Here is a 15,435-nt window from a genome sequence, read left to right on the forward strand (position 1 = left end):
GTGACTCCTGTACCAGCAGTAGGAGGTTCTATCCTGAACCTGCAGTGACTGCCCACAGCTGGCACCCTACGTTGCTGTCATAGATAACTAAAAAAGCACACCACACCAAGTACCAGTCCCATTTTTCAGAATGAAATGGAAACAATATTCCTGTTAACTAAACCATCAGCTATAACCATTTAAAACCACAGTCAAAACAAACAGAAGTAACAACTACTCCCATGTTACTCCAAGCTCAAGCTGTCAACACCAACATTTGCTTTTTACATCCTCCCTCCCCTACACACAGAGCAGCACACCCTGATTTAAGGTCATGGACAGGTACCTTGCATTTGGCATGGGGCAGAGAGAACACCTGCAGCGAGAAAGGAGCCAGTCCCTGTTGACAGCATCCTTCTGGGAAGAGCAGCTTTTCCATCTGGAGATGGCTGCCAGGTCGCACCGTTGATGTACACAAAGAAAGCAGGCAGTGAGCACACGTGTTAATCCGTTATTATTTATTAGCTGTACAGCAGTATATTCTCCTTCCCAGCTTTCAAACCCCATTACATATTTTATAACAGTATTTTTTCCCATGTTGGCTTCCTAAAATAATGAAAAATATCACACAGTACAGCTAAGTACAAAAATGCATCAACCTAGAGTCTGATAGCTAAACTGATAGCTCTCTTAAAAGCGATACATAGAAGAAAAATTTGTTTGAAATCAGCAAGACTGAGGCTCTATAAAAAGCTTACATATTTTAACATGTGACATTTTCATATACAGGCATCATTTGTATTTCACATTATTCCTTTTTTCGTCTTTATCAGAGATTCAAAAATTGTAGAATTACTGACCTATTAATAAAATTTCCTGGCCCAGGTTGAGGGCTGCAGTGACCCACTCATAAATCACCACTTTTGTCTTAACATAGGATTCATAAACACAAAATACAACTACAAGATAGAGCAAAGAAAATGTATTTGTGAAATTATAACTCAAAAAGGTTAATTATATGTTTCAAATTGGTTGGATGGTCACATCCAGAGGGCAGTGGTCAACGGCTCAGAGTCTGGATGGACAGCAGTGACTGGTGCCCCTCAGGGGTCCATACTGGGACCAGCGTTATTTAGTATCACCGTTAATGGCACAGATGAAGGGATGAAGTACAACCTCAGCAGGTTTGGTAACACCAAGCTTAGGGTGCAGTGACATACCTGAAGGACAGGGCCATCCAGAGGGACCTGGACAAGCTCAAACAGTGGCCCTTGGGAATCTCATGAGGCTTAACAAGACCCAGTGCAAGGTGGTGCACCTGGGTTGGGGCAACCCTTGGGATCAATCCAGGTTGGGAATGACCAGATCCAGAGCAGCCCTGGGGAGAAGGACCTGGGGGAGCTGGTGGGAGAGACTGGACATGGCCCAGCCATGTGTGCTGGGCTGCATACAGAGCCCAGTGGGCAGCAGGAAGTGGGAATTCTGCCCCTCTGCCCCACTCAGGTGAGACCCCACCTGCAGCGCTGCATCCAGCTCTGGGATCCCTGGGACAAGGACATCGAACTGTCGGAGTGAGTCCAGAGGAGGCCACAAACACGATCTGTGGGATGGAGCACCATTCCTATGAGGAAAGACTGAGAGAGCTGGAGTTATTCAGCCTGGAGAAGAGAAGGTTTTGGGATGACATAATTGTGGCCTTACAGAACCTTGCAGGGATCCTACAAGAGAGCTGGAGAGGGACTTTTGGCAAGGGAATGGAGAGACAGGACAACAGGGAATGGCTTTAAGCTGACAGAGGGCAGGGTTAGATGGGCTATTAGGAAGAAATTCCTCCCTGTGAGGGTGGTGAGGCCCTGGAACAGGTTGTCCAGAGAAAATTGCTGCCCCATCACTGGAAGTGTTCAAGGCCAGATTGGACAGAGCTCGGAGGAAGCTGGTCTAGTGAAAGGTGTCCCTGCCTGTGGCAGGAGGGTAGAGCTAGATGGTCTGTAAAAGTGCCTTCTAACCCAAGCCAGTCTAAGATTCTATAAAATACAATTTTTTTTGTGCTTCAAAAACAGATTTCACATGTGGGTTTCTCTTGTTCTGCAAGCAATAGTCTGGGTATTTTCTCTACCTTATCAACAGCTTTTCCAACATTTACACTCTATCAATTCTCTTGTCACTTAATTTGAAAGGAATTAGAATACTGGGGTTTCTTTAAACTGCATTTTTGCATACCTCTTAATTAATGGAAAAAGATTAAAATGTAAAAAAAAAAAAGTTATTTACAAGCTTGACCATTACAGAAATGCTTTGCAGAAAGCAAAGCATATTAAGGACAGAAACCAGTTGGAGCATGCCAAAACTACCATGTGCAGCCGACTTGGAGAACCGGAGCTACTCAGTGGGAGAAAGCAAAAACAAAAAACAAAAAAACAAAAAAACCAACCAAAAAAACATTTCAAAAGTCTAGAACCCTCCCAAGTCTGCATTTACAGTTAAAAACACTACTGAGAGAAGAGGCTCAAGGACTCTGGGAACTGGAAGGGCAAGTCCGGAGTGGTTTTCCACATAATCTAGTCAAGGCTTCCACTTCTGTATATTAAAACTTGGTGCATGTAAACACGGCCCTTGGACCAGCTTTACAATGCAGTTCAGAGCAAAACTAAATCAAGCATCTCCGAGGAAACCCTCAAGGACTCCAAAATATTTCCTAATGTTCCATGATCCTGTAATGCTAACATAAAACAGCAAGTTCTAGTTAAATCACATTCTAACATCGTTTTATTTCCCAGTATGTTTGGTAAAATGGTCTAAAATGATGCACTTCCCAAAGCCAAGAAAAAAGATTAAAGGAAAAAAATAGATTTGAGCCGCTTAAACACAGCCCAGGCCAGTTCAGTCAGCCAACGTGGTCTTCCTCCATCACCGGTCCATCATGCTGAGAATCATCTCAGGGGTGAGGTCTCCATTGGGAGCTTCCACTACAGCAGGCTGAGCTTCCTCCTCTTCCTCTGCTGTTTCTGCATCAGGTTCTTTCTTCACTTCAACTATAATGTTTTCAATTTCACCAGTGTTCTGGTCTTCAACCTGAATGATTGCTGCAGCTGGAAGGGCAAAAACAAAGGAGAAGTGGGGGAGAAACAGATTATTTTACTGTTTCCAGAGCCAGCCTGCATGCCTCAAGCAAGTCTTTGGTAAGACTATTCCATGGCAAGGGAAGGTGAGGCCCACTGCAAGCACTGCCACATCAGTGGGGAGCAATTCAACCCACCTCATTCACCAAGCATCAAGCATCTATTTTCTTGCCCCTTTATGAAGACGGGCCCCCAGTACAACAGTTCCAATGTGCATTTTCATATTAAAACATTTTTCAAACAATGGATTTCGCAGAATAATGAACGAAACCAAACCCCATGTCGATATATGGGCCTAAGGCAAAAACTTCGGGGGAATTTAGTGATGACAAATTCAGCTTTAAATGTTTCCACAGAATAACCCCACAGAGAAAACAGGCCACACTTTGTATCACTGAGCAGACAGCCAAGCCCCTGAGGAAGCCACCACACCTCCTTAAAGGAACTAATTTCCTATCCTACTTTGAACCTAAAATTTATTTATTTCGACTTTGCACAGTTACAATGTCTATTCTTAACCACATCCCTGTGGAGTTGAAACAACACCTGCACTGGTCCTTGCTGAGAACTAAGGGCCTGAAGCAAGTTCATTTGTGGCAATACCTGCAAAAGCTAGCCAGGTAAGAACACCGTGATGTTTTTACTGACAGCTGTTTTCCCAAGGACTGTATGTTGGCAGAGACACCACAACTGGTACAAAAAGAAATGAGCAGTTTGCATAACTATGAAATGAAACAATACTAAACAAAAAATAACAGCCTTTCTCTTTTAGCACAGCCTGAAGTGGCCGTGTTCCCTCATGACCAGGAAACCCTTGCAATAAATTTCAAGGTGAGTTCTTAGCAATGTAGAGACAAGTACAGTTACCTACTTTTAAAATAATCTCATTTGCAGGGATCACATCTACAAGAACGGCCAAATGCAAGGAAAAAGGTGCTCAAGCAAGCAGGGTAAGGTAAGCTTCAATTAGTGACTTACGCTGGGATTGTTTTGGTTGTGCAGCAGCTTTGCCTGGTGGTCTTCCTCTTCTTTTCTTACTGGGAGGTGGTGCAGGAGCCTCTTGCTCAACTTCTGGTTCAGCCTCAATTTCTACTGCTGTCTCCTCCTCATCTTCATTATCATCCAAATCTGGTTCAGCATTTTCCTCTGTAAGAAAGGATGTCAGATAAATCTTCAGTTTAAACAAGAACAAAACACATCCATCTACAGAGAAGTACCATCAAATCCCATTCAAAAGGGATGGATTTGAAGGAGTCAACTCTGCTGAGAAAGAAGGCAAGTAAGGCCTTTGTTCAGAAGCTGTTGCCACAGACCGTTAATCTGTTACCCTCAGAGGGAACAAGCTGTCCTTCAGAAAGCAAAAGGTAATTAAATTATGTTAGATTATGTGGTAAAAGCTACTCTGCACATGCACAAAGGAGCTCAGAAACAACAGCACAAGGGAGACCAAATAACAAATGGCTGAGCTACTCCCAAACCCATCAGAGTCCCACCTGCCCATCCAAGTCCCACCTGCACAACACAGAGGAGCACAGCATTGCACAATGGAAGGTGGGAGCCCAAATTCACAGCTTCTGAAGAACAAACTTGTTGTCCAGGACACTCCTAGGAGAGCCACCAGGCATGAAACCTATCCCAATGAGTCAAGGGAAGCAGCTCTTGAGATCACCTTTGGTTCTATGGGGTGTTGGGGAATTCCTGGCTGGGACACAATGGGATGCAAGAGGAATCACACAGGACTATTTGCAGGATGTTTAGGGGAGGGGATGAGGTGATTTCAAGAAGTGTGGTGAAAATAGAGGGGAAAGAGGATAAAAGAGGTAGATCCCATGCAAAGTGCTGTAGCAGCCATTCCAGGATCTCTGTGAAACAGGAGAACCCAACAGGCATTTCCTACCCTCAAGCTCTACACTTTATTCTTCACAACACTCCTTAAACATAATAGGTGAGGACCATTGACACATTCTGAATGCTCTGGGCAAACCCAGAGCAGACAAAAAGCAGTGAGAGATGTAAAGAGGATAATATTGCTTGGACAGCAAAATGATTACCTTTAAATTTTTAAGGCTATTCACTACAGGAGTAGCTTCACTCAAGAATACATGAGCCACAGGGACACTTCCTTATATTTGACTAAAGGGAAAAACCCCAACGCACCCTGGGAGCATGTACATGCTGCAAGATTTTAGTCACTCAAGGGATATCCCTCATGAGGAATTTATTCACTGGATTTCTCAGGTCCCACCTTTTTAGAGGTTCTTGACATTCTCCCTCAACTCAATGTCCATCAATTAACATTCTGTCTAACATTGGACAGCCAGGAGACAAAACTATCATTCACTATTTGGTCTCCCCCCACCCCACCTCAATTAACACAGATCTATTTCATCCCAGCTTTGCTCATAATTTTTAGGTATTTAGTAGTGGCCAAACCTCATGAAACTGCAGATCTCCAAATAAACAGAACAGTGAATAATGCAATTCCTCAAGCAGGTGATCAGCACACATCTTTCTTACAGCTACTCAGCTCTCACTGGTCCATTCTTCATACCTATCAAATGACTTCTGAGGTCAACCCAGATTTGCCACTTCCATTGAGGCTGAGGGGATTCCCTCAGCCTAGAGCCTGGGCATCATTCACTGCATATCATCAGCTCATTAAAAAAACTGACTTTTGGCGAGCTTCCCCCACAAAAAACTGTTTTGAACTCAGACCAAACCAACTAAATAAAATGTGAGTTTTCAGAACAGGCTGAACTCCCAGGAAGATTTCAAATCAGGTACTAAGAATGCAATACTCCAGAATGCCACATTTTGAATTACCTTCCATCAATTATTTTACCCTGCCTCCATTACGTTTTCATGTTTTAAATGCATAATTAGTTAAATGTGCTTAATTCACCTAATTAATTTTCCCAAAAATCTATACAAACATGAGTTTAAGCATCAATTTCTATAGTTTTTGAATCAAGGTTTGCAAATCATTTGATCACACTCATTCTAAAACTTGTTTCCCATATGAGATTTTCAGATATGCGTTGTCTAGCCAGAAATACCCCTGTTCTCCCAACTTACACCCCCTGATTAATTACATAAAGCACTCCAGATAAAAGACTAATCACCAACACTCCCTTTGCAAAATCATCTTTGAACTGGTTGGTCTTGAGACTCTACTTGGCTCTTCCTGTTGAAGACACGGGGAAGTTTTTCCTCTACCAGGAGACAGGAGTAGGACTGAGTTTTTCCTTCATATACAGTATTAATCTCCACCACTCCCTTGGATGTTGCCTGCCTCTCTCCACAGAAGTAGCCAAACTATTCAGTGGTGGAGTTGTAGGGACATGCCACCCAATAACAGTGAAGAATGATCAAGTAACATTTCATAGCAATGCACCGCAGAACCACGCAGCCTCCTTTGGGACTCAAAAAAATCACCAGAGATTTCCCACACAGGCAGGGCAGGAATGGCACAGCTGACACAAGGGATGTCAGAAAGTGTTTTTTAAACTACTGTCTTGGAACAGGCCTGGGACAGCAGGATCTTTATTATCCCTCACAGGCAGTACATCCCTCTGTACTTGGCCATGTATCACCATATTCTGTGTTTGCCAACCAGACAAGACTCTTTCAAGTGCCAGAAGAAACCTGCAGAACTGGCAAACCAGCAGCTAACACACACAGTGAATCACAGACCTGTAACTCTCAGAAGGTACTGAGCTGTTCTTACCACTATCAGAAGAATCTTCTTTCTTAGAACGCATCTTTCTCTTTCGGCCACGTTTGCCTTTCTTTGTCTCTCCTCCATTCTCTCCTTCCCCACCATCTAGGCCAGAGCAGTTATCAGCATGTCTGGCCATTGTGTTCTATTCGGTGGAAGATCAAAAACACAAGAAAAGTTAAAACATGCATCCAATTCAAGATCAGACATTCTGGCTCTGTATTTTCAAACACGTTTCTGGTAACTGTCTTTTGCTTTTTAAAGAGAGATTCTTTAGGGGAAACAGATGCATTCATTAACTTTATGAATGAAGTTGCATTTCCACATTGCTCATGATGTGAACGCTAATGTTCGTTGGTACCAATTCTCAATTCTCTCTCCTCTCCTTCCCTCTCAAGGAGAAGGGCTCTATTAAAAGATTCATATTTTACCCTGCACCTCACCCATCTTTCCTTTTGGGTAAACATTTCCCTCCGTGTGGCTAAAAGCACCTCATTCCATCCCAACCCTCCCCAGTTCAAAGCATATTCCCTTACCCTGCGAGTGAATGTTTTGCCACACTTGGAGCAGACAAAGGCAGCAGGGACAAAGTTGGGATCGTGGTATCTCTTGAAGTGCATGTCGAGGAGCTGCTTCTGGCGGAAGGTTTTATCACAATGGCTACAGGCATAAGGCTTTTCTCCAGTATGGGTCCGTTTGTGCATGACCATGTGCCGCTCCTGGCATGGACAGGAAAAATGGAAACTCATGTAATTGGATATAGAAAAGTGAATTTTCAGCTAAAACAAGGCCAAAATTTTATGGTTAATATCAGGAAAAGAATGATTCCACAACAATGCAAGAACACCTTGATTGATGGCATATTCAGTCCTAGCTATTCCCATCCTATATGGACTCTTATTCCTTAGTCAAGGGGTACATGAAGGTTATGAATTAGAAGGTTCTTCTGTACAGGACAGAATCACACCAAGAAAAGGCCATTTGTACTCTCCTTTACACCCTTCAAAAAATTTAGACAGCTAATTTGATCTTGACAGCTGGTCAAACCTAAAAGATAAGATTTCCATCCTGCACTTTCAGCTCCTGTCCTAACACTCTTAAGGGGTGCCAATGCCCCCAGCTTACCTGTCTGCAAGCATAATCACACTGGTCACACTTGAAGCGCTTCTCGTTCTTGTGGGACTTTTGATGCTGGATGAGGGCATACCTCTCATGGAACACAGCGTCACAGTAGCGACACTTCTTGCCCTGCTCAATGTAGGAATGCTGCTTCCGCAAGTGGACACCTACAGGAAAAAGAACCAAAAGCTTTCACCACTATGGCTTTCCAAGCATGAAAGATGAGCCCACAGTTCATCAGTGATCCTCCCTCTCAAGCTCAGCCAAAACAGTGGAATAGTTAATTTATGATTCAACTAAAAACTTGAAGGACTCGCAAGTAAAACCAACTAGAATAATTTCTAGACAGAAAGAGCTCCCAGAAAAACTCCATTATGATTTTCTACAGGATTCCAGATTTGGTTATTAGTTGCAATCTGTGCTGATTCAGGATACTTAATTTGATGATACATGATTGTCAAACTAAAGTCTTGTGGACTGCTATGTTTAAGACTAACTTGAATTGCCTGGATACAGCCAGAAGCCAGGTAATTCAGTGGGGGAAACAGGATTTTCAGTGGGATTAGAAATCAGAGTGACAGGACTAGAAGGCAACAGGGATACCAGCAGATAATCCGCAGAAGGTTTTAGTCACTGCTTTAAAATCCTCCAACTAAGAGCATACCACAGCTGCACGAGGTAGCTTAGGGTAGATTAAAGCATTATTAGAAGAAAAATTCTTCATAGCTAACATCAATTTTCCTCTGTTGTAAATCAGCTTGTTTGCTCCTGACATCAACTGACTGCCTTCCTCTCAAACTGCCTCTCACTGTAGCACTTGTCTTTACTGGAAGGGAGCCTGCCTTCCCATTACTTGGGTGATATTCTGTTTAAAGACAGAAAGTTCTGCCAAATCGTGGTTCCTTCCTTTCCCTCAGCTGCTCCAAGCACAATATTGTTTGTCACCTTCTAGAAACATAAGAGCTTGCCTGCTGGAATCACACGGGGCACTGCGCACTAGATCAGGAATGCCCCACTGCAAGGACTCAGGGCTTTTTTGAGCACACAGCTCCAAATCCTGGAAAGTTAAATACTTGCTCTAATTAAAATCTTTTGACTTGATGAAAATATCTCTGCATGAAAACTAATGGCCTCCAATGTGCAGGAGGTTAAGCCAAGTGATCTTCTTGCTTTTCAGATCCCAATCCTTATGCTGTTGAAATCTCAGTCCAAGTTCAATAAATGCCTTGTATCTACAGGCAAACAGTAACTTACCTTGCATGTTTGGAAAAAAAGACTCAAATAATGAGATGAAACTGAAAATTGTTCTAACTTGCAGGAGCTATGGTAAGCTAAAGGTGTGTTTTACCAGCCCCATATGTGAAGCTGTGCTTCATGTTGTGCAGTTACTACACTGGGTTTTGGGTTAGGAGACAGCAGTTGGGTTATGTGAACTCTAATTCTGGGAAGTTTTGTACCATCTTCAGCAAATGGCCACGTTTGGGAGACACATACCCAGGTCACTCTTTCTCGCTATAACAGTATCACAGTGAGGACAGTGGAATTTGGCCACATTCTCTGTGTGCTTCTGCAGAATGTGCATCTTCATGGTACCGCTCTGAGTGAAGCGAGCATGGCAGATGTAACATTCATATGGCTTCTCTCCTTCAGGAGCAAAAGGAAAAAATAGAACAAGTACTTTTATTAAAAAGAAATCTCACCAAGAAGCCCCAAACAACTCCCAGAAACTTGCAACACACAGCTAGACAACAGAAATTGTAATTCTACAAAGTACTCAATAACATATTTCTCTGCAAGTTATAGGTACAGTAAGTGTTTTTCTACAAAGAAACTGAAGTTAAATCCTTAAGGAAGTTAAATTATTCTTACTCTGAGAAATACAGGCAAGACCTACATGCTGCCAGAAGAGAGCAAGTGACATCAGATTTTTTGGGGTGGAGGTTCTGAATGTTCATGTATACATAAAAGGACATATTTCTCCCCTTCAATTTTAGCAATATGATTAATTTGGCACTGCAGTAACATTCTGTGCTAAAATCGTCCCTATTTATATTGAAGAAAAATTAGCATCTTTAAGAACTAACATGCATGAGATGCTTTTAAAAATGCACTGAGGCATGAAACTGCAAATGGCTCTACACTTCAGCTGGAACACTGCAAACAGAAGTTGTTTCTTCTGTTCATACTAGAGGTGCCTGCATTTTACCACCTCACAGGCGAACTAGAAATCAGAATCCACCAAGCTCATTTCTCAGTGCAGTAATTCAACCCGGTTTTAAATTTACAAGTGCTTACAAAACGTGGTGCATTCTCTTCAGCTACACACTTTATAAAGGTTTTATATTAAACTACACAATAATATTTGTCTCCTCTGTGTCAGCAGACACTGCAGCCTCAGCACTCTGACACTAAGAGAACAGGGCATCAGTACCGGAGTGGGTCCTCATGTGCCTCTTCAGTTTGTAGGTGTCTCTGCTGGCATAGCTGCACAGGCTGCACTGGAACGGGCGCTCCCCGGTGTGCGAACGGATGTGGCGTTTCAATTTGCTAACCTGGAAGCCAAGGGCAAGGCTGAAGTTAGCACAAATGAGCAGGCCAGATTGCCAAAACCACAAGAAACCAGTCAAGAGTTTAAGGCAGTTCATATTTACTTAGGCACAAAACCATCCAAGCACATTTCAGTGCCATTTTCCCACTGCACACAGCCACTTGCTCCTGTCCACTCTACCTCACCTCCTGGCCTTGCCTGATGCTTGTTCCCACACTCAATGAGGCCTTTAGACTCTGTGCTCACCTTACTGTTATTGACCATCTCAACATCTGAAGACAGCCTGAAATTTTAAAATATCCTGGAGAGACACGGGGTGCCTCTCCTGTTGGTGTGGGGAAACTTAATTCTTTTCTCCTCCTGCTTTTATTTAGAAGGTACTAAACCAGCTCAAAGCAAGAACACCAACAGTATGGCATTTTCTTCTCCAGCCTGATCACACTGCTTAATCATCAACTCATGCCTACAAAAAGCAGCATGACCTCATAAGGACCAACTTGGTTATTCTTTCCTAATTTATACTATGAAAACCTCTGCAACATAACTTATTCAGCACTCAAACCACAGGACCTGAAGTGACAGCACTGCAGGCATAGCGTGGGTAGGGAAAAAAAAACCCTGAAGCCCCTACACAAGCTCTCCCACTGTAGCCTTCTTCCACTGCAGACATCCCATTTTTTAAAAATTATGTAGCTCATCATCTGGCTAAATTTCCTTTCACAGTATAAAAGCTGTCCTATAAAATATCTAACAATACTGCATGGAGGGAAGGCATTCAAGAATGTCTAATCTGCTCAGGCAAATTAAGCTATCATCTAACATTAGCAAAGCTGCTTTTCACCGATACTGAGACAAAGGTTCATTAGTTTTAGCTACAGACACCTTCATGGCATAAACAGGTGATGTGCAGAATGCATGTTTCTAAAATGGGAGAGCACTGTGGACTGAAAGGATATCCCCCTGCAGCAGGAAATGTCGGTCTCCTTCAACACCAAGCACACTACAATTCCTGCCATCAGCTTAAAGGATGAATCATTTAAGAAACTGTGACAACTATTGTCTCCGAAGAGGAAATGGTTATCACCTAGAATTTCTGTAAGTGATCTCAAACTGCATTCTGATTCACTGAGGAAAGCCCACCATTTGCTTCCAAGAGCAGCCCTGATTTATAATTTCTTTTGCCCAGAGCCTTTCAACCAAATGGCCAAAGAGGAAATGCCTAAGAACAGGGTTTGTAACACATGGTGAACAAGCTTTGAAGTGCACAAGGAGACAGTCAGCACTGTAACAAGTCCCATACCTCCACACTGGCATAGTCACACATGGAACATTTGAATGGTTTCTCGTGGGTGTGTTTGTAGCGGCGATGCCGAACCAATTCTCCACTGGTCACAAAGGCCATGTCGCAGTCTGGGCACTTGTGAGGGCGAGTACCTAACGGTGTGCAGCAAGACAGGAAGACAGTGACACAGAGATTTAGTGACAAAAGAAAATATGGGACAGTGCTGGTTGTGGATTTTTTTTTGTTGTTGTTTTTAAAGTGAATTAGCAACACTACTTTTATGTTCTGAAAGATTAAATTAGAGCAACAGAATGCACAAAAGTCAGAGGTTTTGTATGAATAACTAATAGATTTAAGATCTTAGAGAATTAATATCCTTTCAGTGACAAAACAGACTCCTTTATTTTTGTACCACTTGGTTGTTTACACATTAGAAACCAGCTAGTTAGACGTAACTTCAGTAAGCAGAGAAAATGAGGGATTATGAATTACACTCTTTTTTTTTTGGCAGTAAGGCACAAGAGGAAAACATGAGTGCTAATGCCCAAGGCAAAGAAAACATATCTGTAACTTCAGGTAACTTGAGATCAAGCCCAGGGTCAATTTTGTACCTGTGAACAGGATAAGCTCTGCACCTGACCTGGCCAGGCAGAAAACAACTATGCCATTTCCTCTTTTTTAGCTTGTTCCATATGAGAAAGCAGGAAAACAAGAAAGGTCTACCTTCAATCTATTTATGCTGATGGCAGAGCAGACTCTATAAACACAATGCATGCAAGACCAAGAGTACCTGTGTGAGTGTTGAGGTGGTTCCTCAGCAACGTGACTGTCCGGAAAGCCCTGCCACAGAGATGGCACTTGTGTGGTCTTTCATCGGTGTGGCTTTTCATGTGGCGGTCCAAGTTGGAACGACGCGGACAAGTGTAACTGCACAGCTCGCACTGGAATGTCTTCTTTACACCTGGTCATGAAGGAAATCGTTTTTAGTCTTTGTCAGTAGTGTGGTCTACTGTGTAACACAAGAGAAAAGATTCTTGGGGGTGTAAGTACTGCAAGGAACCACCATGCACCACTAAATCCAACTGCATTGCCTGTGGCTGGTTTGGATTCAATTTTCACTGGCATGCCAGCACTTAATGTTCCTTCTGCACTCTAAAAAGGGATCCTTAACTTACAGTTTTAACAAAAATCAAACATACTTATTACTGTATTTTGCACCATCTACCTTATCTGGCAATTGGTTATGAAAAAGCCCACAGAATTAATTATACCACTGGCTCCTGATGTAAAACATGCACACAAACTGTTATATGTGTAGTAGAGCAAAGAGAACAATCTTTTCAGTCAGAGTTGTATGAGAATATAAATGCCACAATATCATACTTGTGGAAAATTATCTCCCTGTCAGCCTATAGAGAGGAGAAAGGAGGTGTGCTCAAGAAACACTGCAGTCAAGCACTATTACACTGTGAGCAAGCAGCATTGGGCATGTCTGCTCTCCTCCCACTTGCACATATTCATTCGCCTCAGTCACACTGCAATCACCACAACAAAAGAATTTTCAAAATCCATTTGCAGATGGGGAACTTACCTTTCTTTTTAATTTTTGTTGGTTTTGGTGGCTTCATATTGCCCACCACCTTTTCTGCATTAACCTCAGACAACAAACCCTCCTGCTGCTCCTCTTCAAAGTCATATACAGAGACATCCACATCTTTGCCTTCCTCAGTGTAGCGAAGCTTACTCTTTTTGTTTTTCTTTGTTTTTTTGGCTGGTGGCTGATAGTCTGGATCTTTTTGCCAATTGGGATCTTCCTGTGGCTGAAGTTCACCTTGTTCCAGTGTCTCCACCTCACCGTTAGCACCCACTTTCACAACTTGGAAGCCTTCTGGTAAAGGGAGGGTGTGACAGATCATGGGCTCCCCCTCCTGCAGGCCTCCTTTGGAAACCTCATTTTCATAAGCTCCCTGCAGTTCTTCCACAGACGTGGTGGCAACAGGTACAGTCACTGGTACAGGTACTTGGACCAGCTGAAGCTCACCAAGGTTTATAGGCTGCTCTTCCATATTAACAACCTGAAGTGTTATGATCTGTGTGTCATCCACAGTAGCCTCAGTTTCTGGAGGCACTGCACCTTCCATTACTTCGGTCTTCATTTGAAGAAGAGTTGGATCCAGCTGATCCATCATCACCATCTGCACCCCACTGCTGACATCCTGCACCACTTCACTTCCATCTGCTTGGTTTGGTGGTATATGACAAGCATCATCCTCTTGCCCACCTTCACGGCGTCTTTGATAGGTTTTCCTCTCTTTTCCCTTAATGAAAGTTTCTGATTCCTCCACAATAGCGTCGACTGCCTCACCTTCCATTTCACCTTCCTGCTGTAAAAACAAGAAAATGAATGCTGCACACCATCCAATGTATTTAACAACTGCACAAACCCCACAGAAGGACAAGCTGCCCAGCTGGAAACACCCAACTCATCCCAATCATATTCAGAAAACAGGAACAGAGAGCTGTATTTCTCCACAAGCCCATCATCACTGCAAACCAAGACAATCACAGAACACTGCCTGCAGTGGGACAACTGTATCAGCTTCTTGGAAAGGAAGGAAAGCAAGGAAGAGAGATTAAGTGATACACATGTTCCCGTTTCTCAAAGACCACAAATCCCACCAGTAAGATGCACAGCAACATTATTCCTTACTGAGCTTGTTTAATCATTTCACATAGCTTAGCAGTACCAGAGGCACTCTCTGGCTATGAATTTTAAAGATACAAAATTACCACACTGTTAAAATCAAAAAGCCAACCTTAAAGAAAGTATTACATTTGAGAACTGTAGAACTTTTCCAGGAAGAAAAGGCACTAAGAATTAAGCCCAAGAACATAAGTTGCACTTATTTAATATCAAACTACTATTACTTCAAGTCTAAACTCCTCTGAACAACATAAGGACATAAAGGAGTTAGGTAAATATGTCTCTTGTCACCAGCCTGGAGATCAGTTCCTGCTCCCACCTCTGGCACTGCTGGGCCCTGAGTGGATCTCAAGATGCACTGTGCACTCTTCTCCTTGGCTGAATGAGCCATAGCAGGAGACACAGCTCAGGTAAAATCTTAATTCAGTGTAAATGATGTGGACTGAGCTGGTTGGACTCTAAGGATCTCATGACACCTGTGTTAAATCCATCCATACAGTTACAAACAAACAACAACACAGAAGTTCAACGTTTTGGTGGGCCTTAACTGTAACTCTGACAGTAGCTGCATGCAAACATAATACTGAGATTTTTGATCGCCCAGTGTTCTTCACTGCAGTTGGGGAAAAATATTAAACTCCTGTATTCTCGTTATGCAGAAAGGTTGTTTCAAGAGTAGTAAGAGCTAAAAGAAATTATAATTTTGCAACTGTCTTTTTCCCAAATGAAAGGAATAAGATTATAGTAAAGGAGCATTTTTTAAGTCCATCTCTGTTCCAGGTGGTTTACTTTGTAAAAATAAAAGGAGGTCCCTAACCACACCAAACACTTTCCCTTCATCAGGATACCATTTCTTATACCCCTCATTAAGCATTAATAAGGTACCAAGGTAAATTTTGGGTAAGAAGAAAGTGACAAAAGAAAGTGACAAAAAACCCAGCTTCCTTACTAAGCCTGTGAAAAATT

The 15,435-nt window shown here is 42.6% G+C and overlaps 1 protein-coding gene across 6 annotated transcripts in view; it reads right to left on the reverse strand.

Moving 5' to 3' along the window:
• Positions 1 to 482: 482 nt before the first annotated feature.
• The window catches only part of CTCF (CCCTC-binding factor), a 34,889-nt gene continuing 19,936 nt past the window's right edge, over positions 483 to 15,435 (reverse strand). For 5 of the 6 annotated variants that reach the window (XM_053987567.1, XM_053987569.1, XM_053987565.1 and 2 more), the window contains 10 exons: positions 13,357 to 14,149; positions 12,556 to 12,726; positions 11,784 to 11,917; positions 10,367 to 10,487; positions 9,430 to 9,579; positions 7,942 to 8,102; positions 7,353 to 7,535; positions 6,826 to 6,961; positions 4,077 to 4,244; positions 483 to 3,068 (listed from right to left, as the gene is read on the reverse strand). In XM_053987567.1, the coding sequence (XP_053843542.1) occupies positions 2,887 to 3,068; positions 4,077 to 4,244; positions 6,826 to 6,961; positions 7,353 to 7,535; positions 7,942 to 8,102; positions 9,430 to 9,579; positions 10,367 to 10,487; positions 11,784 to 11,917; positions 12,556 to 12,726; positions 13,357 to 14,149 (2,199 nt within the window). In that variant the 3' untranslated portion in view covers positions 483 to 2,886. The remainder of the gene's footprint in view (positions 3,069 to 4,076; positions 4,245 to 6,825; positions 6,962 to 7,352; positions 7,536 to 7,941; positions 8,103 to 9,429; positions 9,580 to 10,366; positions 10,488 to 11,783; positions 11,918 to 12,555; positions 12,727 to 13,356; positions 14,150 to 15,435) is intronic. The other variant, XM_053987570.1, reaches the window with a different exon arrangement.

Source organism: Vidua macroura, chromosome 11 (assembly GCF_024509145.1).
Source record: "Vidua macroura isolate BioBank_ID:100142 chromosome 11, ASM2450914v1, whole genome shotgun sequence".
Classification (NCBI taxonomy): domain Eukaryota; kingdom Metazoa; phylum Chordata; class Aves; order Passeriformes; family Viduidae; genus Vidua; species Vidua macroura.